General features: G+C 33.1%; 1 protein-coding gene across 2 annotated transcripts in view; it reads left to right on the top strand.

Moving 5' to 3' along the window:
• The window catches only part of KLHL1 (kelch like family member 1), a gene marked incomplete at both ends in the record, with an annotated part of 381529 nt that overhangs the window by 257515 nt on the left and 97948 nt on the right, over positions 1-26066 (top strand). For both annotated transcript variants that reach the window (XM_082602078.1, XM_082602077.1), the window contains one exon: positions 18669-18855. In XM_082602078.1, the coding sequence (XP_082458204.1) occupies positions 18669-18855 (187 nt within the window). The remainder of the gene's footprint in view (positions 1-18668; positions 18856-26066) is intronic.

Genomic DNA, 26066 nt, shown 5'->3' with positions numbered 1-26066 from the left:
ATGATAATAGAATAAAACATTTTATTAATTAAATTGCAAAACTGGAAATAATCTTTAAAGGTAGCTGACAATATACATAGAATAAAACGAGTAAAATATGACAATAATTTGCTTAGATATTTGTTATCCAAGTACATTAGTTGGCTTGGTCTGCCATAACAAAATACTGTAGACTATGTGGCTTAAATAGCAAAAATTTATTTTCTCACAGTTCTGGAAGCTATAAATACAAGATCAAGGTACCAGAAAATGTAATTCCTGGTGATCTCTCTTCCTGGTTTGAAGACAGTCAGTCATCTTCCTGCTGTGTTCCCCCATGGCCTTTTTTCTGCTAGGAGGGGGTGGGGTGGAGGGAGGGTGCACGTGCTCTGCTCTGGTGTATCTTCCTCTCCTTATATGGACATAAGGACAACAGATGTCTCTGGTTAGGGCCCCATCCTTATGACTTCATTTAACCTTAATTATCTTCTTAAAGGCCCTGCCTTCGACTGCAGTCATTTAGAGGTTTAGGGATTCAACATATGAATTTCGACAAGACACAATTTATTCCATAACACCAAATATAAAAACTCATTGTGTATTGAGTTTATGCTTATACTTACTGTAGTGAGTTGTGATAACCTGATGGTCATAAGGAATATTTAATGACAACAAAATTAATTTGAACACATTCCAACTCAACTGTCAAAATAGCAACTGTTAAAAGATTAACTCGTTTGTGAAAAACTACATTTGAATGAAAGGACCTTGAAGCATTTTTTATATATCTTAAGTGCAGGCATTAAAGAATATGCTCTACCACCTAATGATGCCCTGAGCATTTTGGTAAAATGGAACCTTGGAATCCCAAATTCAAGATTTTATTCTTGGGTCTACCTCTTTTCCAATATTTGGCTTCCTTTTTTGTGAAAACATTAAAATTGTACATACATATATATTATATAATTCATATATATGAATACTAAATTTCCTCTGTCCACTTCAATTTTTCCCCTCCAATCACAACTTGTATGTAATTTGTTTCTCTATCAAGTTACCTAGAAATATTTATTATCTTATTACATGACATATGTCCAAAGATTATGTATGGCCCTGTAGGAGAGCAAACTTTGCCACCCCAGTGAGATTTCTCTTTGGCATGAAGATTAATGTAGGCTGATTAGTTTTAAGGTCCAAAAGAAGAATCTTTGACCTTCCTGCTAACTGCCTAAAGACTGTACTAGAAAGAAGACCTGTTCCATGGAGTCACCACTACATATAACTATAATATGAACTATGTGTGTAGACAGGGAAGCACCTAGCAAAGACTGATTGTTAAAATTTCTCTCTATGTCCCATAGTCTCTGCGTGGCCCAGAAAACATTTATTTACCAAACATTTGCTTTTCTCTCTCTATGTGAATTGCCTTCCTCCTCTTTGAAACACCAAACCACGACCTCAAACATCCTGTTCTTTCTTTAGCTGAAGATGCTGGTGAAGGCTTCAGCCATTTTGGTGAGCTAGTTTTCCTGGGTTTCTCCCATGTATGTATGTTACTAAACTTTTGTTTGATTTTATCCTGTTAATCTGTCTAAGTTTAATTCTTAGACCAGCCAAAAGAACCTAGTAGGGTAGAGGAAAATTTCTTCTTCCCCAATAGCTCCTTCTTTTGAATCAAATATGTGATAGTTTGTATCACAAAATAATAATATTCATTGCTTACTTCTTCAATTATTTGCTCTCTTTTTTATCTTCTCTTTTAGGGCAGGATAAGAGGTTATGTTGAACAAATATGAAATCATAAACTTCTTTGTAACATGCTGAATAGATATGTATTAGGAGAAAACCATTGAAGCTATTTTCAAACTGATAAAATTTATCAACAGATAAATTGAAACATTAGCAAAATGTGGGTAGATATAAAAAGCATTCATCTATAAGAATTTAGAAACAATAGCATAAGAAGGTAGAGAGATTAAAGCAGGGAAACTTAAACTTCCTTAGAAGTTAATCTGGACACTAAAACTTGAAAGCAATTTACTCCATCTTGGCTCATGAGGTGATTTCACTTATTTGGCAAGATACAATAAAACAATTTAGAGAGTAGTACCTAGAATGATATTTAATGGCTTGTATTACTTGAGACCTTTCAGAAATAGTTTAGAACTGCTATTAAGAAACATATTTTCTCTCCCCAGAATTTTAGTATTCTCTATGTATTTTTATTAGAATTCCCTATATGGATGAGATTACCCACAAGGTATAAGAAACTGACTAGAATTTATAAACTATGCAACCCCCATGAATATCATAGAAGAAAAGCTAGCTTATACTTTGTTAAATTTCACTACTTCCTTTCAATTAAGAATTCTATTAGTAAGTTTTTCTTCAAACAATGTAATTCTCAATGACAATATAATTCTGAAACAATGTAATTATCCAATTAGAATCATAGAGGCATTAATATATTTAAAAATCTGATAAAAATGAATTTATTTTACATTATATATCTTGTTTTAGATTCTCCCTAAATTTTAAAATTAGCAAAACTTGAACAATAATTTTAAATAATGTTATGTGATTTAAATATATATGAAATATTTTCACATACTTGATCACATATAATGCTTTGAGGAATGTAAAAAAGGCATTATCCACATCTTATATATGAAGGACTAAAATTCATGAAATTTTACTCATGTTCATAAAGCTTGAAATAGTTACAGCCAGGACTTATATCTATAACTTTGGATTTCACTAAATTTATTCATTTTTAACTCTGCTAAAATTTTATGTCATATTATCCATAGATATGCAGGTAAATTTGTTAATTTGTTTTTGAAAGAAGCCAAAATATTGCTGCACTGTAACTCCCTTTCTCTGAGAATGCTGCCATTAGAAGTTGAATCAGTAGCCTCTGTTAGATAATAGGAAACTTGATATGTTCTTATATGTTTGTGTTCCACTTGTTTGAGCTAAAAATTCAATTTTTTCAGTTGGATTTTGTACACCATGTGGATAGAAACTAAATTTTCTACCACTATATATCCTCAGTGGTTCCTAGTATAATATTAAATATTAATAGACAATCAATATATTTATTAATTAATATTATTATATTAATAACTATATTATTTTATTAATAATTGTTTATTAATATACACTTTGGGATGTATTTGTGGCTACTCACAGATTAGTGGCTGAGCCTCTCATTTATTCATGTCAAAGTGTATCTCACATATAAGTTCAACTAAATAACTTCAAACTAATGACTGGATTGTTTCTGATCTCAACCAAATAATTGAGTGAATGAGTAATGAGTGGATGAATCAGGGATGGTAGCACACTAAGTAGGTACTGTTTAAGCCCTCAGATTAAATTGTTTCTCTGTGGTTATTTCTGCTATAGTCTCAATATTAGTCTCAGCTTTTATACATTTCCAGTGTGCTGAAAGTCATTTAGCATAAACTTTTCTGAAGTCGAAACTAGATTTTCTGGCACAAAACACATTCTATTAATATGTTAATGGTTTATTGGCCTTTACTTGCTCAAAGTTAAGGATTTATCTTTTTCTTTTATTTGGTTAAATTTGACTAAGGAATCTCTGTTGTACATCTAATTGCTGTTTGTATTATTATTTTTTTTAATTTCCGAGGAAAATAAAGATATCATTTTTAGATAGATTTATATTGAGCATCTTCTTTCCCGAACATTATTCCTTTTATATAGTAATCCAACAACATAACAACTTGAAAGGTAGTTAGATCAAAGGACAGATGAGTGATAGATAGGTAAATAGAGAGTTTTTTTAATATTATGTATTGGCATATAATATAATTTTATAATTATTTATTAATATCAAACAATTGTATTTGTCAGAAAAGGACATAAGTTTCATAAGATTTCATAAGATATTTCCAAATTTCTCATATAAGACTATGCCAGTTTTCCCCATTTATCTATTTATCAAGCGTTCTTCAAAACCACACAATATAGATTATCAGTTTTCAAGAAAGTGCATGGGAATTTTTTAGTATCCAATTTGAATTGCTCAAATTATTTCTTTCCTTAATCTTTCTGCTACATTTTGAATCATAGACCTCCCCTCATTTACACATTTCTTCTTTTTCTTTGAGAAGTATATGTTATGCTATATGTTTATCTCTAAGTCTTGGTCTCCCTTGGTTTTCATTCTTCATTGCCCTTCTTATACTTGTAGGTGTTCACTAAGGTTGAGACTGTGGTTCACTGTTTTCCTCTCTCCATATTATTTCAGTCTTTTTCTCTCTTCCAATGACTATAAATATCATGTCCAGGTGTAAAAATTCATAATCAATGTCTTCAGCCCTGATTTTTCAAATACGTATTCTTATTGTAAAGTCTTCACAGAAGCTTATATGTTAAGCTTTATGTAAATATTTTTACATAAATACTTTCAGCTTGAAATCTGTATTCATTTTATAGATATGCTGGTTAAAATGCAAATCAATCATACACATACAACAGGAAAAACAATAAATCCAACATATTGCCATTAATAAAATACCAGAATAAATCATTTGGTGGAAGTTATTCTAGAAATCTCTTCATTCATTCATTCACTCATTTTACAAAGGCTTTGTAAGGGCCATCTATGTGGAAGAAGTATGTCCTATGGGTTTAGCACTGAATCAAACAGACTGATTCCTACTCTAAAGTAGCTTACATTTTAACAGGAAGGGGAAGACAGGGTGGAGGGGTGGCAGCAGACATCAAATATATGCATTCACATAATTCAGATGGTAAAAATGTTATGAATTAAAGTAAATCAGACAAGGTATGAGAGTGATTGGGGTTGCCTCTTTGAGTAGGTTGGTGAGGAAATTCCTCTGTAAAGAAGTGACTTTCAGCAGAGACATAAAGGAAATGAAGGAAAAACCAAATGGATATCAGGCAAAGCATGTTCCAAGAGGAGAGAACATCAAATGTAAAAAATGTGGTGAGAATGTATGTGACATATTTGAGGAACAACAAAAAGGTCAGGGTAACTAGAGTTCTTTGGACAAGGTAGCAGGGGTGCAGAAGATGAGGTTAGAAGTAACCAGAAAGTAGGTAATATAGGGCTTTTAGACAATCATAGTTTTTTAAAATTTTTATTCCAATTAACATAGAAAGCCACTGAAGGATTTTGAGCGAAGAAGACACATACCATGTGGGTGTCTTTTTTTTATTATGGAAATATTCAAATGTATTCAGAAGTAGAGAGTAATTTTATATTAAAAGGATTTTTCTAGCTAATGTGTGAAAAAATAAACTATATGGTGGAGCAATAGCTAAGATTCCAGCAGGAGATAAAATTCATTGACAATGAATCGTTCATATGAAAAGATATGAATGAAGGCACTACTTACAAAGATGTGGCCAGTGTTGAAGAAATGAATAAAGGATGTTGAAGATTCAGAGGCTCTGAATTATGGGGATGATGGAGGAAACCTTATTACATAGTCTAGAGAGTCTGGGGCTATGGCAGAGAGGCTGCCCTACTTAAGCTTTCATCATAAAAAGACACCACTACACTACATAAAGAGACAGCCACATCGTGCAGGGAGTAGGGAAGACAGATTCTTATCTTCTTTTCCACCTTCTGGCTTCCTGCTTGTAAATACCATCGGCTGGACTCAGTCAAAAGCAAGTCAGAAGGCAGCCAAGAGATACAGTTTCAGAAGGTTCAGTCTCACAAGGAACTGAACAGAATAGTGCAAAATGAGTAGTGGGGAAGCAAATGAGAAATAACCAGCTCTAAGAAGAAAGACTGGAAGCAGATTTACTAGTTAGGAGGTACTACAATACTCAAGGTGATGGTGGTGGGAGCTTGCCCTGGGATGGTAGTAGTAAATATATTCTGTGTGTGTGTGTGTGTGTGTGTGTGTGTGTGTATTTGTATTGTCCAGTGGATTTGACGTGTTGAATGGGAGAAAAGAAGATTCAATAAGGATATTAGGTTTATTTGGTTATATGATTTCAAATATAAGGATTGAAGTGTGAATGGATGGATGAATGCATAGATTAGTGTAATATAAATAGAGAGAGAAAGGTAAGAGAGAAGAGAGACAGGGAAGAGGGTGTGTGTTTGTATTAAGAATAGCATCTCACTAAACAAAATGTATTTTGAAAAAATATTATTACTTTGAATTCTACTTGATTTCCTTTCATTCCTCTGGTCTATGAGCTTTCTTATTAAAATATCCTTTACTCTTTTTCACCCTTGGCAATGAGGTATCTATCTTTATCAATTCAGTTTAAGGAAAACTTTCTATTGTAAATATTTCTTTACCACATAACAATTGGTTAATCACATCTTCCTGTTTCCTAGAGCATTTTGTTTATGTATCTATTAGTAACATTTTACTAATAGTAGAAGAGTTTTTATTATATTCTTACAGCTACATCTCTTTTTCTTTATAATTTATGATGCCTTGCAGTTCAGAAAATAATTCTATTTATGATTATGTTCCTAAGACAGTGCCTCTAAAACAGTATGAACATGATGAGTATTTATTGCATAAGTTAATTAATTGTATTCTTCTGGAGGTCAGAAGTAATCATTTTAACTCATATTTTTACAAAGAAAGAAGTTATTTAATTTTTATAACTGATGTCTTCTTGTTTTTAAGCTTCTATTCCTCCTGATGGCAGAATAAATTATACTTAATAGTTAGAAAAAATAGAAAGTTAGAGGGGTTTCCCTGGTGGTGCAGTGGTTGAGAGTCCACCTGCTGATGCAGAGGACACGGGTTCATGCCCCAGTCCGGGAGGATCCCACATGCCGCAGAGTGGCTGGGCCCATGAGCCATAGCTGCTGAGCCCGTGCATCCGGAGCCTATGTTCCACAACGGGAGAGGCCACAACAGTGAGAGGTCCGCCTACTACAAAAAAAAAAAAAAAAAAGAAAGTTAGAAAAAATTATATGGTTCACAACTATGACTTTCAGGTGACTACTCAGTAAATTCAGAGTCCAAAGTCCTTATTAGGGTTGTCTCTCCCTCTCAAGGGTCTCACCCCAATCTTCCTCCTCCCTTAGATGGTGCCTTTTGAAGGAGGACACTCAAATGTGTTTACATTGACAGAGATGCTTCTCTTTCCCACACTGTCATCTGGGTCTTGATAGATTCTCAACTTTCAAATATACAATACAGGATTAACTACAGTCACCATGCTGTATATTACACCCTCAAGACTTACTTATTTCATAACTGGAAGTTTGTAGCTTTGACCACCTTCATCCATTTCTCCCTCCTCCCCCGTTTGCCTCTGGCAACCACTGACGTGTTATATGGATCTACGTGTTCATTTTTTGTTTGTTTTTGGGGTTTTTTAATATCCCACATATAAGTGAGATGATACAGTATTTCTCTTTTTTCTCTGTCTGATTTATTTCTCTTAACATAATGCTCTCAAGATCTGTCCATGTTGTCACAAACGGCAGGGTTTTCTTCTTTTGTAAGGCTGAATTAAAAAAAAAAAAAATATATATATATATATATATATATATATATATATATATATTCATTTGAGTTAGTGCTTTCATTTCCTTTGGACAAATACCCAGAAGTGGAATTTCTCTGAATCTGGTGATTATCACTTTAAACAACTCTCTTCCAGTATGTATCTATACATTAAATTGATTAATGTAACTTCTTGAAATGACTTGCCACTGTTATGCAAGTCCAAGAGGGTTATCTGTAAAGAATAGAAGTGTAAATAGTTTAATGATTCCTGTTTTGAAAGTCAACCAACTGAAAACTGGACTGTTGGATAAAAATCTATCAGTCTTCTTAACACAGCTTAACACACTTCTGCTTAACGGTAAGTACTAGAAAATACTGTAATGACCATATGCTCCATTCTATTATACATTCTATTATAAATTATATTATAGGTTACTCCATTCTAATACAAATTCTGTTATAAATTATTTAAGTTAGAAATTGATGTATTACTTTCTACATACCCTAAAATGTCTGGCATTGGGTTTGACACGTTTCAATTATTTTAATGCCTTTAGTACTAAGATTAATAAGCTTCTATTTTCCTTTGTCCCTGAAGTTTGTTCAGTCAGGATGTTTGAACAATTCATTTCATACCCAAACTTTAGAAACTCTACAGAGTGTATGCCCAGTGGAATTAGCTTTACTTGGGAGAATTATTTTAATCCCTTATTGACTGACTTACAAGATGCATCCACCTTGATGTTTTCACAGGAACTTATTTCACTGATGATGATCAAAGGATGTATGTTGGGCTTTGATCAGAGTAAGTCTAAAGAAACCTGGAAATCTGCAACTATGCAGTGATTAAAATTCTCTCTCCGTCTTCTCTTAGTGAAATGAGGAAAGTAAAATGCTGACTGATGTCTTATAATTAGTGTGAGAGAAAAGAGAATGTTTTTATTTAAAGGTAATTGAGATAGGACTAAACAAAAATTTAATACCAGGTTCACATTATTATTGAAATTGGGAAAGCCAGTTTTCCAAATAATAAATGAATGCAATCTCTTCAGTTGCTTAAGGTATTTACCTCTTCTGGATATAGTGTCTGGCCACTTGCAGATATACCTCTCTCAAGGAAGGTGTACTTGAGAATGACCCTTATACTTGGTGCATTGCACTTCTTATTCCTGCTTAGTCTGGGGGTGTTGTGTTACCTCTTAACTCAGATAAATTTCTTATAAGAAAGCTTACAGAAATACAGGATAACACTGGATATCACAATTAATTTTATTCTTTTGGTAACATTTTACTTATCACAGAATGGTTTGAATTGATATTATGATTTGAGAACCCCATTTGGCTATAATTCAGAAAATAATAGCTAGTATTGAAATGTAATTAATGTTATATTAGTAAAACTATCCAACTAGTAACAATTAAATATTTAAAGATTATTTTTTCTTTAAGAGATTGATCTTTAGTCCTGGTATTGATCTTTTTAGTTCTGGTAACTAGCAGATACATGAGTTTTGCAAGAAAAGGTGATCCACAAATTTCATGTAAATTATTACTTGTCCACACCAGGGAAGGTTTATAATAGAGACTAGGCACATAGGAGCATGCTAGACATCTTTAGAAACGAAGGGGAAGTTTAGAAAAAGGAAACATCAAGACAAATACAAATATCTATTTATGATTTTATTCTCAGAAAAGATAAATATTATTGGTGTATCAAAATATTTATTAAACACTTTGATAATGTTATCAGCTATAATATCTCTGAAAATAAAGGCTGGGGCTTATACATCTCTCTGTCATGAAGGCTATAACAGAGACATCGCCCAATACATAGTTAACATGTTGAAAGTTATTACTATATGCAGCTCAAAGGTTAAGAATGCCTTCAGTTAATCCAGTGCTACAGATTATGCAAATCTCTTTCATAGGTGTCATGGTGTCCTCAAAAAGCACAAATGTACAATTTCCATTCTTCTCAATATGAGTCTGCTTCATCACTGAGATGGCAAAGATGGCTTACCAATTACTGTGATCTGTGTTTCTCAGTCAGAAATGTTTTTGTGGAAAATCTAAAAGAATCATAAATACAAACAATGGCTTCCCATGATGAATCTGCACTTGAACACATTCATTTTCAATTATCCTCTTGCAAAATAAGATCACAAATAACAGAATTTTATAAAGATATATTCCCACTAATTTCACTTAAAATTCAAATAAATACAGTTAATATTTAAGAATGAGATACATATGAAACCATACAAGCAAGATAAAAAGAGTATATTTTTTCTATTGGTGACTACAAAGTGTAAACAATACAGTACTAAATCATGAACTAAGGAAATTAGAGATCAAGTTTAAGTCCTAAGGATATTGATTTATATACAAAAATACATAAACTTTTTACACAGGGTAAAGCAACTATTCTCACTTAAGAGTCAGATAGTACAAAGATTTAAAATCACATTAAAGATGCAATAAAGAAATTGTTCACATGGGGGATAGTAAATAGAATAGCCTTGTCAAAGTAGAAAATTGGTCTGGAGGTACAAAGAGAAATGAGCCTGAACTAGGTGCTTAACGTTACATTAGGAAATACTTTCAAATGTAATGCAAGACATTAAAACAAGATAGCAAGGCAGTAAATTTTGAATGTATATGTTTCAGGACAGTATTTGGGAGTAGTATGAATTCTATATGTGATTGCTTGTACCACGTATAAGAATTCAAATTATGAATCTTTCTTGAAAAGAGCTAATAAGACTGTCAACCAGAGAAGTGGCTTTTGGAAAGGAAAGGGAATAGTGGAATGGAAGAGTCTTAGGCAATATTATAATAATCAGTAATATTTGTTGACACTTTGGATGTGGAGTTGACTGAAAAGATAAGAAACTTTGCTAAATAGAATTTTCAAAGGATCAGGTATTTCAGGAAGGAAGACCAATTTGAGGAATAATTATTTATTGATACCATATTTTCCAAAATATTTTGAATCAGCTTAAACAGAAATATCTTAAAATAGAAGTACAGGTAAAGAAATACCCTAAACAACCAATAAAAAGTAGAAGGCTTAAGCCAATACAGAAGGGAGAGTGATAATGGGAAAGTTCAGATTTAAATATGTGAATTTGAATTGTCAGTGGAACATTCAAGTTTAATGCTTCTTAGTTAAGAGTCAAAATCATCTTACCATAATGTCCAAGATCCCAAATTATTTGTGTAATGGAATTTTGCTATTGACCATGACTGAAAATAAGCAAACCATCAGCTGGGTCTGAGATAAATCATTCAGAAATACAGATATTTGGCTGGTTGTTAGGCAAAGATAATTTTGTAACATCATAAATATTTGTGAAGATGATTAATTTATATAAGCTAGGATGTGATATTGAATATATTTCTACCTATACATTGTATATTTTCAAATTTCAATACTGAATATATTATTTAAAATAAATTAATAAATATTCTAATCATAGTAAATGATCAATAACTTAAATAGTTATTAAACAATTCCTAGAAGACCATCTTAGCTGTATTCAAGAAGAAGTGCCGGATATGTTCCCTGATTTCCTATAAGTTTATGACTTAGCATGACTATGAATTCCTTAAGTGACTATACAGATGGCAGTTGATTAAAGTCTGATATGACCAATAAAAACAAATTATACCAACTGTGGCCTGAGCAATAGGTAAATCCTCCTGGAAGTATTGATAATAGGACCTAAACTGGACTCTGAAGATTGGGTCATATTTTAATTGAAGCCTGAGAGGGAAAAGCATTATGAATATCACTTTCTTTAAAGGCATAATCTGTTCAGATGAGAGGAAAGAGATCAGAAGAGCTAAATTATGAAATACAGATTAATGTTCACTAAGGTATTGGGGAAAGTGACTGAATAGCTAAAATGAAGTTATAGAATTTATGTCATGCTAGTCTGAGGCTGTTGAATAATGTCATGCAACAATAAGGAAATAATGCATGGTTTTGAATAGACAAAGTAAATTAATGAAGGTTTTCTAAGAGGTGGGGAAGAGGGTGGCTTTGAGTAGAATAGATTAGTTGTAAGAAAGATTGCAGGTATCCAGGATCTATTATAGCACTCACTACAAAATAGGTGCTAACTAAATATTTGCTAAATGAATGAATGAATGCATGCATGCATGCAAGGTCCAGAGCCTACTTAGGATGCAATAAAATTTGTCAGGTTGGAGGTGATGTTCATGCAGGGCACAGGATCACATATTTCAATATTAGAAATTCTGAGCTTTCAAACCACCTACAGAACTCCAAACCCATATTAAATAAATATAAGTTAATCATAAATTATAAATGCATGAAACCCATTTCACTTATCAGTAATAAGAACTGTCATTTGAGTTAATATTATGAGCTCTACTTGTTTTGATTATGTCATTATTCTTCTCTATTTGTACTGTCAGCTTAGCCAATTATTTTTCTTCTCAAGGCAATCAAATATTTCTGTATTCAGAATAAAATTAATGAACCTGCTCCTCACTTCGTAGATGGTTTCTTCCAAATAACTCGAGAAGGAATCTTTCTGCTGTATCATTCAGGTGTATCAGATGTAAGCTTTAGCATGTCAGTAATTTGTGTTTCCCTTTTGACATGATAGGGCTGAAATAGAGCATAAAAAGCTCTGTTTGTCTACTTTTCTCACTTATTTAAAAATAAATTAATATCCTCACACACTTTAGCCAGAATCGTCAGTATGCCAGCAAAAAGAATAAGAAGATATTTCAGTCTCTTAAAATTTCATGATTATATTCTTTGTCAAAATTCTTTTCAGCTGATGTTAATGGGATTTTAGGTGTAAGATGCAGGTCTATCTACTCATATAGATGAGTGTGTTTCAGGCTGCAGACAGATGTTCTGGCCACGGTTGAGATACTTTCTGTTGCATAAGCTTAGGCCATTCCAGTTGCAAGCAGATACTGAAATAATAACTGATGAAGGACTACAAAAAAATCGGTGAACCAGCTAACCTACATGGCAAACTTTTGAGCATAATTGTCCAATTCCTTCTCTATGGTCTTTGAAAATTTATCAGAAAAGGTGGAAATATATAGAAAACCTCCCTAGGCATAAGACAACTTATGTTTTCCCTTGAGAAGTGGGACAGCCCTACCTATGAGTTTATATATTGTGTTGCCACAAAGTTCTGTCATAACTGAACTCTCTCCTTTGACCAACACTTCCACTGACTGTTAAATAGGCGCAAGTTTCAAGGTCACCCTCAGTGTGACTACTAAGTCATTGTTTCCCTGTAGAATGTCTTAGAAACTGCTTAATAAAAACACCTGAAAATACTTTATTTGTATCCCCTATTTATAAGACATTGAAGTAGAAAATCACTTTTCCTGATGTTTACAGTATATGATAATATTCATCGTATTTATTTTTTCAAGCAGAAAACTTGAAAGACTATGTATGAAACTGTCACTTCTTTTCTAAGGACTGTCAGAAGAAAAGGGAGGAAAAAAAAGAAAGAAAGAAAAAAGTAAATATATATATAATAAAATAAAGTTACTAAAATGAAAAATAAAAAATAGATGATTAAAATAAAAAATAAAAAATTAGTAAGAAAAGATTTAAAAAAAAAGAACAGAGCAACCAAACCAATAAACCAATCCACCAGTGGTAACAAGTGCTATAAACTATACTGAAAAAAAAAAAAAAAGGACAGAACCCTAAGACAAGTGATAAAAGCAAACCTATACAGGCAAATCCAAACAAAGAAGCATACACATACACACTCACTAAAAGAGAAAAAGGAAAATATATATATATATATATATATATAAAAGAGGAGAGCAACCAAATCAATATACAAATCTACCAATGATAATAAGCTCTGAATACTAAACTAAGATAAACATAAAACCAGAAACAAATTAGATGTCAAAAGCAAATCCCAAGTCTACAGTTGCTCCCAAAGTCCACCACCTCAATTTTAGGATGATTCGTTGTCTATTCAGGTATTCCACAGATTCAGGGTACATCAAGTTGATTGTGGAGATTTAATCCACTGCTCCTAAGGTTGCTGGGAGAAAGTTCCCTTTCTCTTCTTTGTTTGCACAGCTCCAGGAGTTCAGCTTTGGATTTGGCTCTCTTCTGCATGTGGGTTGCCCTCTGACATCTGTTCTTTGCCCAGACAGGAGGGGGGTTAAAAGAGCAGCTGATTAGGGGGTTCTGGCTCACTCAGGCCGGGGTGTGGGAGTGGTATGGAATGTGGGGTGAGCCTGTGCAGCAGAGGCCAGTGTGATGTCGCACCAGGCTGAGGTGTGCCATGTGTCCTCCTGGGGATGTTTTCCATGCATCACAGGACCCTGGCAGTGGTGAGCTGCACAGGGTCCTGGGTGGGGAGGTGTGGATGGTGACCTGTACTTGCACACAGTCTTCTTGGTGGCTGCAACAGCAGCCTTAGCATTTCATGCCCGTCTCTGGTGTCCATGCTGATAGCCGTGGCTTGCACCCATCTCTGGATCTCATTTAGGCAGTGCTCTGAATCTCCTCTCCTCATGCACCCTGAAACAATTGTCTCTTGACTCTTAGGCAGTTCCAGACTTTTTCCCAGACTCCCTCCCAGCTAGCTGTGGCCCACTAGCCCCTTTCAGACTGTCTTCACACAGCCAACACTAATCCTCTCCCTCGGATCTGACCTCCAAATCCTGAGCCTCAGCTCCCAGCCCCCACCCACCCCAGCAGGTGAGCAGACAAACCTCTCAGGATGGTGAGTTCTGGTTGACACTGATCCTTTTTGTGGGAATCTCTCCACTTTGTCCTCTGCACCCCTGTTGCTGCACTCTCCTCTGTCGGTCCGAAGCACCACCCCCTGCCCAGCCCCCCATCTCCACCAGTGAAGGGGCTTCCTGGTGTGTGGAAACTTTTCCTCCTTCACAGCTCCTTCTCAGCGATGCAGGTCCCATCCATATTCTTTTGTCTCTGTTTTTTCTTTTTTCTTTTTCCCTACCCAGGTACGTGAGGAGTTTCTTGCCTTTTGGGAGGTCTGAGGTCTTCTGCTAGTGTTTAGTAGGTGTGCTGTAGGAGTTGTTCCACATATAGATGCATTTTTAATATATTTGTTGTGAGGAATTTGATCTCCACATCTTACTGCTCTGCCATCTTGAAGGTCCTCAACATTAAATATTTTTATGTTGCTAATATGTGGTTCAACTCCTCAAACCATTAAGAATCAAATTATTTGTATTTTAATAACAAATGTAATGGTTATTTGAAAGAAATATTGTTTAAATAATTGTATTTCTTTTTTTTTTCTAATTAAAGTGAAGTTAGTGATAAAGCCGGTAAACATTAAGAAGAAGGTACAAAAATAAAGTAATAATATTTAATATAAACAATTTCAATTAACATCTTTATTCTAATTAAAAATTTATAACATTTCTGGCAACTGGAACTAACTAAGTTACTATTGAGTATTCTACCTATTAATGGATAAATTATTCTAGTTTTTTATGTTAGTCATTTCTGAATATCATACACAAGATTTTCATATATGTTTATTGACCCAGTTCTCTTCTGCCACTATAGGTTTACCCCACAAATTGATGGTCATAATTTACTCACAAAGATAAACTACCAATGTTATAGAGAGATATTTCATATTTGCAAAGTGACTGTCTAGCTGACATGGATTCTCGGATGGATCAGCTTCCTAGAATTTTACACAGTGTTAATCGTTAATACACCCTATGCTGTCCTTCATATTAAGTCTAAGGATATTCTTATTTCTGGCATATTTTCTACATGGTGAAATATTCTGAAACATTATTTTGCACATAGTGAGATCTTTTCTTGAGGTTTAATGTACAATTAACTCATAGGGACATAGTCAATTTTTATCCCAAGTGTAAGAACATATCTAACAGTGAAGATATTGACAAACTTCCAAGGGCATTTTTCTTGTAAACTAAGTTGTACTATGAGTATCTTTGACTGGAAAGGGTATTGGTATATAATATCCTAAGAATAAAATCTGATTTATAGACAATTACTATACAAATTCTTGTACATAAACATGACTATGTTTCAAAGTAGTATACAATTATTGAAACATATTGATATTTTTTTCTAAGTGGGACAAGAAGAGGAACTGTTGCAGTAGTTTAATTTTCTTCAAAAGATTAAGAATGTAAAAATCAAAACTAACTTCCATTGTATACTGAGGAGAAAAATTTGTGTTAATCTTGTATCATTGCAGAAAATCTAAAGATAGTCCAGGTTTAAAGGACAGCTTAGCCATCTTATTATTCTGAACTTGTGCCTGAATTTGGGATGGAATAATCCTAAAAAGAGTCAGGGGAGATGAAATACAGACACAAGTCATATAGTACTCATAAGTGAGAAATAGTTACAAGTTACAAGTTTGAAAACACAAAGTAATAGTACAGAGATTATGAAGAATTCAATTTTTTTTCAAAATAAATAACTTTTTCAAATGATTGGGTACACTAAAGTTAAGAAATTTTACAAAATGATTTCTTAATAAAATGGAAAATATAATTTAAGTAAAACAGAATATCTTCATCATTTTACAGAAATAAAGTACAGGTTTTAATTTTATGTTGTATATCTCCAGATTTTTTTTTTTTTGGCTTGCTATGAGCTGATTTTTATTGGGAGAAACAAGAAAAACAGGGGCACTGTCTTCAGAAGGCTCAAGTTAAATAAATTATGTGTTTCCTGAGTAAGGCTTTCTCACATTTAGAAACTGTTCATCAGATTAGACAATTGACATTTGGGGATGGAGGAACGGAGATACTAAACAGGGAGAAGTCGGTGGGTGTGGTTCCTGCCAGAGCAAACTTGGCAGCCTCCTGATGGGATGAAGGGGGCCCAGGGGAGGAGTGCCAGCCCACCTTACTCATGAGACCCAGGAAGTGTGGTTTGCAGAGTTGGAGACAGAATGAAGCAGAGATGCTTTAAACTCATTCAAAACCAACTTCACTGTCTTTCTAATGGTTGATCCTTCTGCTGACCCCTCTACATAAAAGTTTGTGATCTGTTGGCTTCTTCTTTGTTTCTTAACCATTTATAATACGTGCAGACATGTGAGGCCCAGGTGGGTATTGAAGAGGCCTGGAGAGGAGGTTTTTGCCCATAAATAGAGATTTTGAAACTTAAGACAAGCCTTACTCAAGACCAAGTGGACAGCCACACATTCAGTGAGGTCTAGGGAGTCTGAGCTCTAAGTTCTAGTTCTAAGGAGTTCTTTTTTATTTTTCTTTTTTTGAATTTGCATCTTTCTTTAATTTTTATTTTAAATTGGAGTATAACTGATTAGCAATGTTGTGTTAGTTTCAGGTATACAGAAAAGTGATTCAGTTATAAATATATATGTATATATTATTTTTCAAGTTCTAGGACATACTTTAAAATAAATAATATGTAATATATTTTTATGCATACATCTATCAACATTGAGAAATTCATTTCCTTTTAGAAATTATTACTTGAAAGTATTTTAAACCTAGGCACTCAGAGTTGACTCTCCTCTGATACTTTATTTTTACAGGATTCCATACATTTCCTTATAATTGTATATTATCCATAAAATTTTTGAAATAGTCCTTATATACATTGTATGAGTGTTTAGAAATATATAAATATTTAGCTATTCAAATAGATGATAAAATCAATGTTTTTAGCTTCAGCTTTATCATCAGTGTATATATCATCTTATTGAATTTTATAAACTATAATAGTTCCCTTAAGCAAACAAATGAGTTTGTTCCTGGCTTTTCATGGGTTGAGTCCTTGCCAGGAAAGAAGAGGAGTCTTTCTTCTTTTTGTTGAGCTCTACTATTGTCTCAGAGTATGAGAGCTCCCCCTCTATTTCATAAAGGTTTTTAGTCATTAATATCTTACAAGTAAAATAGTAGTCCTTTAAAAGAGAAAGAAATGGATAGTAAGGCAACTAAAGTTTTAATATATAAGAAAAGAAGTGTAAGCAAGTCTTTAATTAAACATTTTCCCTTCTATATTCCAAAGTATCTGGTAATTCTAATATGTTACACTCCTTATTCAACCTCAGAGCCATTCTGTTATCTTTCCCACCTCTTATATATATATATATGAGTATGTTATGTGTTTTTATATTCTTTCTGACACCTTCACCCATAATTTATGCATTACAATGGTTAAATAACTTTATTTAATTAAGATTCAAATTATAGCATTAAGATCCATTAATTATATGTTGCTATCACTTATTAATTTATTCACTCAATAAATTTGTGCACCAATGTGGTACAGTGTCTTATCAATGTAGAAGAAAATGTCAGTGAGTCAATGTTAAATTTTCTACTTATTAATTTTCTAAATCCATATGACAGGTTTAACTCATTTGAAGTAAAACAGGATTCACGAACAAAAGAAGAGAATGTGATACTGAAAGAGTCAAGGAAAAAGAATATCTAAAGAGGGACAGAGAAAGAGGAAAATTAAAGATACTTTGGTTACATTCAAAGAAATATACAGGAAATAATTTGTGGAGATGATAACCTTCTGTAGTAAAAGAGAGACATAATAGAACTTAAAACTCTGGTCTCACTCTATTATTCCCTCAGGTGCTGGATTTTTGGTAAAATTTTTTTAGTTTCACAGCTGGAAGCTATTACTTTGCCTGATGTACAGCTTTTCAACTGCTTGCATAATTAAAAAGATGTTATGAGCATACATTTTTATTTTTATTGAGATTTTTTGTTAGTTTGAAAGGGATTTAAACTATAATTGGAACATCTTAAAGTAAATATGTGAATATTTATGATAGGCTCGTTAGGACTTAATTTGTTGAAGTTTATTTTTAAATTTACTTCACCAGACATGTTTATGGCCAAATAGGCAACTATATTTGACTTGTGAACAGCTTTCTTAAAAGGAAAGGGAATTGAAAAAGTGATCTTTAGAAGTACCTTTATACTCTGTGTGGCAAAATTATTATAAATAATATGGAATCAAAAATAATATCCATTCTGTTTCTCTTGGAAGCCATGCATTTTACTTATATTTATTTGTCAGTGTAATTAATTCTTATTATATTTTGCATCCCTCTCAGTATAGGGGTAATATCATAGGTACTAATATTCTACTTTTCATTTGATGCCTTATTCTCATCTCTATAAAAATCATTATTAACAGTGATTGTGCATTATTCACAGATATTGGCTGACCTAGAAAACCATACATTATTTAAGAATGATCTGGAATGTCAAAAGCTGATTCTGGAAGCAATGAAATACCATCTATTGCCAGAAAGAAGAACTTTAATGCAAAGTCCAAGAACTAAACCTAGAAAATCTACAGTTGGAACTCTGTATGCAGTGGGAGGAATGGATAACAACAAAGGTATTTAGTTCTAGATCTTTAGTAATACACACACTGTATCACACCATGCTGTGATTTTATGGTTGTAATCTGTGTAATACCAACAAACTTCACAGAATCACAGCTTTATTCATTAAGATTTAAGATTTAGGGAAAAATTAAGACACGTTTCAGTTTTCCATTTTTTCAATCTTTAGTTGCTGCTTCTGTTTCTTACTCATCTTTAAATCTTTTATCTCATGCATTATGTACAAGACTTCATATGAAATGAAAAAAAAAAGATTAAAAGTACTTAGAAAACACGGGCCAACTAATTTGTTGGATATATTGAAATATGTATTTCTATTCTAAGTAAAGGAAATGTAATCTGCCAGTCACATGCTTGCTGAGAGTAATATTATGAAGAAGCGAGTCTCTGCTTTTGAGGAGTTTAGAATCTCATACAGAAGCCAGACAAAGAAGTAGACAATTATAAATGGGTGTACTGACTATGGCAGGTATCATTTACAAATTTATATATATATTTTTTTTTACCAATTTTGCTCTTACAAAGAAGTGAATGATTTGTTTAAAACCAGATACATATATTCGAAGGTTTTGTTCTTACTTTTCTATAGTTAGTGGGAAAATCTCCATGAATGTTTGTTCTCTTCAGCCTTTTTTATGTGTCTTAATTTTCTTGAACAAGTACACAAGACAAATAATGTAAGTGTCCTATGTTTGTGTCTAATAGGTGACATAATTATCCATAATACATTTAATATACATGTGCAAAATACAGTTGGCAACCATAGGGTGTGACCACATATTCAAGCTCTATTAAAGGAACTCTGTTGTTAAACAATCAGGAGGAAGCAACAGAACTTACCTCAACTACTGTGAAGTGAGATCCCAAAATAGGAGGCAAGGGGAAACAATTCAGGTAATCAATAGAGAACAACACATTTCCCATTTTTTATTTGCCAAGAAGATATCTGTGGCTATAAAATGATTTTCACTAGTTTAATTTTTTGAAGTTTTACTCCTATTTGCTGGGCTATGGATTTCTAGTGATTATCACATTAAATGAGCATTAAAATATTAACATATATATTCAAGAGCTTAACTATTAGTTTAAAAGGGTAAATGACTTGACACTTTAAGAACTAAGGAAATGGCATCAATCTCCCTCCCTCCCTATCTCTCTACACTTCTAGCTCCTTCTTTAATGTTATTATTTAAGAGACCATGTCAAAAATCTCCCTCCAAAAGATATAGTGCTTTAACACCCTCTTTTATAAAGTGGTGAAACAAAATATCTTAAATACAAATATCTCTAAAAAATAGCCAGAAATTATATTGAAATGTCCCAAAAAATGTTTTTCAAGCTTAGATAACAAATTTATTAACATGTATCCATGTAGTCTTTATGAGAGTAGTAAATACTGAATAACATGCAGCACATGATAAAATTTGCCATCTCTTGGAGTAGAAGCATGCAAACTTTATTGTAACTTTTTAATTTTTTTATTTTATTTATTTTGTGTGTGTGTGTGGTACCCGGGCCTCTGACTGTTGTGGCATTTCCCATTGCGGAGCACAGGCTCTGGATGTGCAGGCCCAGCAGCCATAGCTCACGGGTCCAACTGCTCTGCGGCATGTGGGATCTTCCCGGACTGGGGCATGAACCCATGTCCCCTGCATCGGCAGGTGGACTCTCAACCACTGCGCCACCAGGGAAGCTCTATTGTAACATTTTAATAAGTTTGTTTTACCTGTAAAAGTAAATATCAATAAAAGGACAATGATTTTATACATGTTTATCAAATTTTAAGGTCTAATGAATGACATTTGCTTTTCAAGAACACTGCATTCTACAGAACGAATGCCTGTATAAGATCAATTCCATTTGTAAATATGCTCATATCATTGAAAAAATAAAGAACATTGATGAAATCAGGCCAGCCAGTGACTAGGACTGAACAATAAACAATAAATTAACATTAGTAAAAAATCACTATGCTATGAAGAGCCAAAAGACATGACTAATTTAAATTTTTAAATTTAACAACTTTAAATACAATTGCCATAGCATAAAAGAATGTGAGTATAGGGGGGTCTGTTGAGTTAAACTCTTTTCCAGCATTTGAATTTGTCTAATTTTACACAGCAGTCTTTTGAGACTGAAAACATTCTTAAGAAATTGAACTTTCTTAGGGATTCTGAAACTTTCATTTTATAATTGAACACTACTAATTATTTAGCTATTGTTCCACTTATCCAGTAGTCCAGAAGATTAAAAGAGTGTGACAAAACAAGGGATTTAAAAAGATATTCCTAATTAAATCAGCAATAAAATAGAAAAAAAAATTGAAGGAAGTTTTAAGAATTCTTACCATATCCTCAGCCCTCTAGGAATTGGACATTAAATATATCCAATAACTTAGATAAAAATCTGACATTACCAAACCTCAGAGAACCTACTTTTCCTGCTGCAGCAGAAACTTTACCAGTTTCAAGAGATTTAAAGAACAACTAGGACATTTTCAAGTTAATCCCTTGTATTTACATTGTGCTTTTACTGCTTAAAAGCTGTTTTCTACACCTTATTAACTTGTGCTACCTCTAAATAGGCATTAAGATTTTATCTTAAAGTTGTGTTTTCTTTTCTTTAAAGGTAATGAGGAAAATTAAAATGTAAAAAGAGGCAGGAAAATCAAAAGAAAAAATATAACAAAACATTGGAATTTACTTTGCATGACTAATTTGAAAAATAATGCAATACAATATAATATAATAGAGTATGTTACAATACAATACAATGATATGCAATGTTTGTGTGGTTTTTGGAATTGTTTACATATTCATATTGTGCCTCATAAGGCTATATAAACATTTTATTGAATTCTTCTTCAGCTCCATGGTTACTGGGATTCATATGATATTTTATGGGATTGATAAACTATGAGTACAACTCTTGCAGATTTACTGTAAATATTAAGAAAATTCAGAGCATTTTTCTCTCCTTTCCTCTCTTTTCTTCTTATATCCACACATTACATGCATCCTATAATGATGCACTTTTTGCACATCTATTTTGTGCCGGCTCTGTGTTAAGAACTTGTGAACATTATGAATATTACCCCTACCTCACAAAGCTTCCAAGTTACTCTAGGAAAGCAAATAGTAAACAAAATATTTGTGAATAAAATGAGGGTTACAGGAATGGACTTGTGAGTGAAATCAGTATAATGCTTGGGAACCAACCTAGTCTAGTCCAGAAAAGTAGAGAAGTACAGAGAAAGTGTTTGTTGTTGTTGTTTTTAGCTGAAATCTAAATAATTATTAGGCATTAATTTAGCACATTACTGGAGCAGCAGAGTAGGTGTGCTGGTAAATTCCAGACTAGAGATAAATCAAATGTGACAGTTTACAGTTAAAGAAGTGTGACATCTTTAAAACTGGAGAGGAATACTTTATGGCTGAAATATAGCCAGTGGAGAAATGAAAGCCACATAGTAGTAGAGGAAAGACACAGCAGATTTCAGGGAAAGGATAAGCATGATAGATTCTGAATTGAAATCTAGACATCATAGAAAGCAGGTGATGTTCTGAGTGAAGAAAGTAGTCTTTGCAATCATAGAGATGCCTGTTCAAATCCACGAATGTCACTTAAAATCTCTAGTGTAATTTACCCTTTCTCAATACTATATTGTGCTGCTGTAACAATTACAGTGATTAAATGTAAAGAGGCTAAACTAATACAGAGCATTACAACATGTCTGTTCAGTGCCAAAGAGACCATCAGAGAACTCAGCAGCAACCTGGGCTGACTTTCCTTTTCACATTATGGACTAAGGCCAAGCCATCTAGGAACTTTGGAGGCATGGGCTATAGTGGTTCTATGACATAATAGTAATGTGCCATAGGGAAGAAGATAGGACAACAAGATATTCATATCAGTGGCATTTATATGATTAGCATTATGTAGAAATTAAATGCCTTTTATACCAATACAAACAACATTCAAGAGTTGGAATCACATGAATCGTATGAGAGAAAAGAATCAAGTCATAAATGAAGTTAGCAGTATCTCTTGGAAAGTATAATTTAATTAGCTGCCATACTGGAAAATACTGAAAAATAAGTCTTTAGCGATGTAGTAATTTATAGCATATTTAAGGCCAATTAAAATGATTAATAGGGCTTCCCTGGTGGTGCAGTGGTTGAGAATCTGCCTGCTAATGTAGGGGACATGGGTTCGAGCCCTGGTCTGGGAGGATCCCACATGCCACGGAGCAACTAGGCCCGTGAGCCACATCTACTGAGCCTGCGCGTCTGGAGCGTGTGCTCCGCAACAAGAGAGGCCGTGACAGTGAGAGGCCCGTGCACCATGATGAAGAGTGGCCCCCGCTTGCCACAACTAGAGAAAGCTCTTGCACAGAAACAAAGACCCAACACAGCAAAAATAAATTAATTAATTAATAAACTCCTACCTCCAACAACAACAAAAAATGATTAATATATTTATTAATGTTTGTTCTACTATGAATGAAAAATGAGGGGACATATAAAATTAAATACGGAAAAAAGTCAATGAATTTTTAAAAACTATTTTTATTAGGAGAACAAATTTTTTAAATGTTTTCAACTGAAATCAAGTGCAGATTTAAAACAATGCAGTAAATTGTACCAATAAATATGCTTTCGTTTTGGTAAGAATTTTATTACAAATCACATAGGAATCATCATAAATCCTTTAGAAGGTTGAGTTAAAAGTAAAACACTAATTGCTTATTCTTAAGTGCTTGAAATATCTCACACTAATGTATGATTCATGTAAGCTATGAAATAAAATTTGGTGCTATTGATTACCGGAAAATATTTGTATCAAAAAGTCTCTATTGAATTTATTTTCTGATTTTGGTTGATTATTAGAAAATCCCATGCAAATAAAAATAATTTGGTTTTGTATTCATAGAAATTGTATTTTTTGAAGATTCATTTCCTTTCATTCTAATTATGAACATATATTGAAAACCTGGTAAATATACAGTAGTATAGATAAGAAAAGGAAAAACAACTGTGAGCTTATAACTTAAATATAATCATTGTTATCATTGTTAACAGAGTGGCATATTTTCTTTTCCAAATTTCTCTGTAAATGTGCATGTGTGTGTGTGTGTGTGTGTGTATACATGTTGGTATACAGACATAACTCTATATCTACATTTATACAGAGATTATCTATTTACAATTGTCTTCATCTCTCTCCCTCTGGTATCTAAATATAGGCATATTTAGATTTATTAACATACCTAAGAATTATTATTTTGTTGCTTTTATTTATTAATTATATTATATGTGTAAATTTATATTTCATTAAAGTTTTTAAATACATCATTTCAAGTACCTTACTAATTCTTATTCACATGAAAAATGCCACAGTTTACTTGAGCTTAATCCTATTATCAAACACTTTGGTGGAATAATCCATTTTATTTTCTATAAATAACACCATCATTAGTATCTGCATACATTAAGAGTTTTTCCTAAGCTTTGAGTGTTTATACAGATAACTGGCTGAAAAATTATTAGGTGGGAAGGTAAAGCTTTTGCGACATATGAGCTGATTTCTTTCTTGAAAGTTTTAAGAATTTATAGTAGCACTAAATTATGGAAATAGTGTCATTTTTGGGGCCTTGTCAACAAATTTTCTGTCTAAAAAACCATTTTATTATTAAAAATTTTAGCATAATAGTAGAAAAAATAGTATAATGAACCCCATGTTCTTGCCATTACATTTATATTTCTCCTTCTAGTAATGAAATTGAATATTTTTGTAATTTCAATTTTTTGTGTATTTAATCATCAAATATACTGCTGAAGAGTGACATATTATTTCCCTATTTTCCAATTATTACATATTTTATTTCAGCTTCTTGAACTAATTGCCTACAGTATTTGGCATAAAGTTCAATAGAAATAGCTTCTGAGGTGCTTTTCTCATTTTGTCTATTTTATAAGGAATAATTTAAATATTTTACAAGTTTGCTGTAAACATTTAGTATGTAGCATAGCATACCTGGCAGTTTTGGAAAGAATGATGAATACTGTGTATGAGAATAGATAGAGGCTATGGACAATCTTAAGTTCTCTTAGAGATAATTTTCCTTTTGACAGACACTTAAGTAAGAACAAAACACCTTCTTCCAAACAAGCATTAGATAATTTGAGGCTAAGATGTAGTATCTGTGAGGGTCGCCCTACTCCTGGTTTGCTTTCAGTATGTATATCAAGGCCATTGGTCTTTACTGGGCCCTGAATGCCATTTTATTTTCACCTCAGAAGAACCAGTGCTAATTTTTTAGCATCTTAGCTTCCATTTTCTGCCTGGATTTCTGTCTCTCCTTGTATATGTCTTACAAATTAGCAAGTGCCCAGAAGACAAGCAATGATGCCTTGTCTTTCTTTTTTCTGAGTCTAAAGTCCTGACTACCTTGGTTGCCCTGAACTACAGTTAGTGTCTCCCCAGCCACATAAGGCTACCAACAAGCCTGGGCCAACAAGTACTTCAAGGACTCTCAGCCTAGTGCTGCCTGTGAATCAGCCATTTCCCAAGGGGAAAATGGCAAAGGATGTTGGCCTCATTTCAATTCTCATCCCTTCTATCTGAGATTTGTCCTCTTAAGTGTTTGATATCTTTTTTTAATCTCTAATGTCTTTAAACAGTTGAATTTTGTATTCTAAGACTATCACTTTATAGTTATTATTGTGGAGATAGTTTATTTGATACAAGCTAATCCATATTTAACAGCAGAGGCCCCTGCAAATTTGTAATTTCAACATTGTCCATTTATGAAACTTCTCTTTGAATTTTTTTGAGATATATATAATAACATTGTTGATGTTCTCATCTTACATGCTTTTTGAAAAATTTAATCTATTATTTCTTTAAATATTTCACAGGTTTATTTTATATTCTGTAGCTAATAACTCCAACATCTAAAAGCTTGAGAGTCTAAGTCTATTGTTTGTTGTTTCTGACACCAGAAATTGAGTTTGTTCTGGAAGAGTAGAGGCATTGCAATTCCGGAAATGCAATCTCTAGCAAGCTACAGGCTGGTCCACTGAGGGTTTGGGGCAGGCTGTATTTATGGGCAAGGAATGCAAAGAGGGCAGACTCCAGCCAGAGTCCAAGAAGTTAGTTTATTGGCTTGAGTATGGGGAGAGATTCTTGGCAGATGGTCATT

This window comes from Mesoplodon mirus (assembly GCF_964341445.2).
Source record: "Mesoplodon mirus genome assembly, chromosome: 17".
Taxonomy (NCBI): Eukaryota; Metazoa; Chordata; class Mammalia; order Artiodactyla; family Ziphiidae; genus Mesoplodon; species Mesoplodon mirus.
The sequence above is the reverse complement of the archived record's forward strand: the minus strand, read 5'-3'. Positions and strand labels throughout refer to the sequence as shown.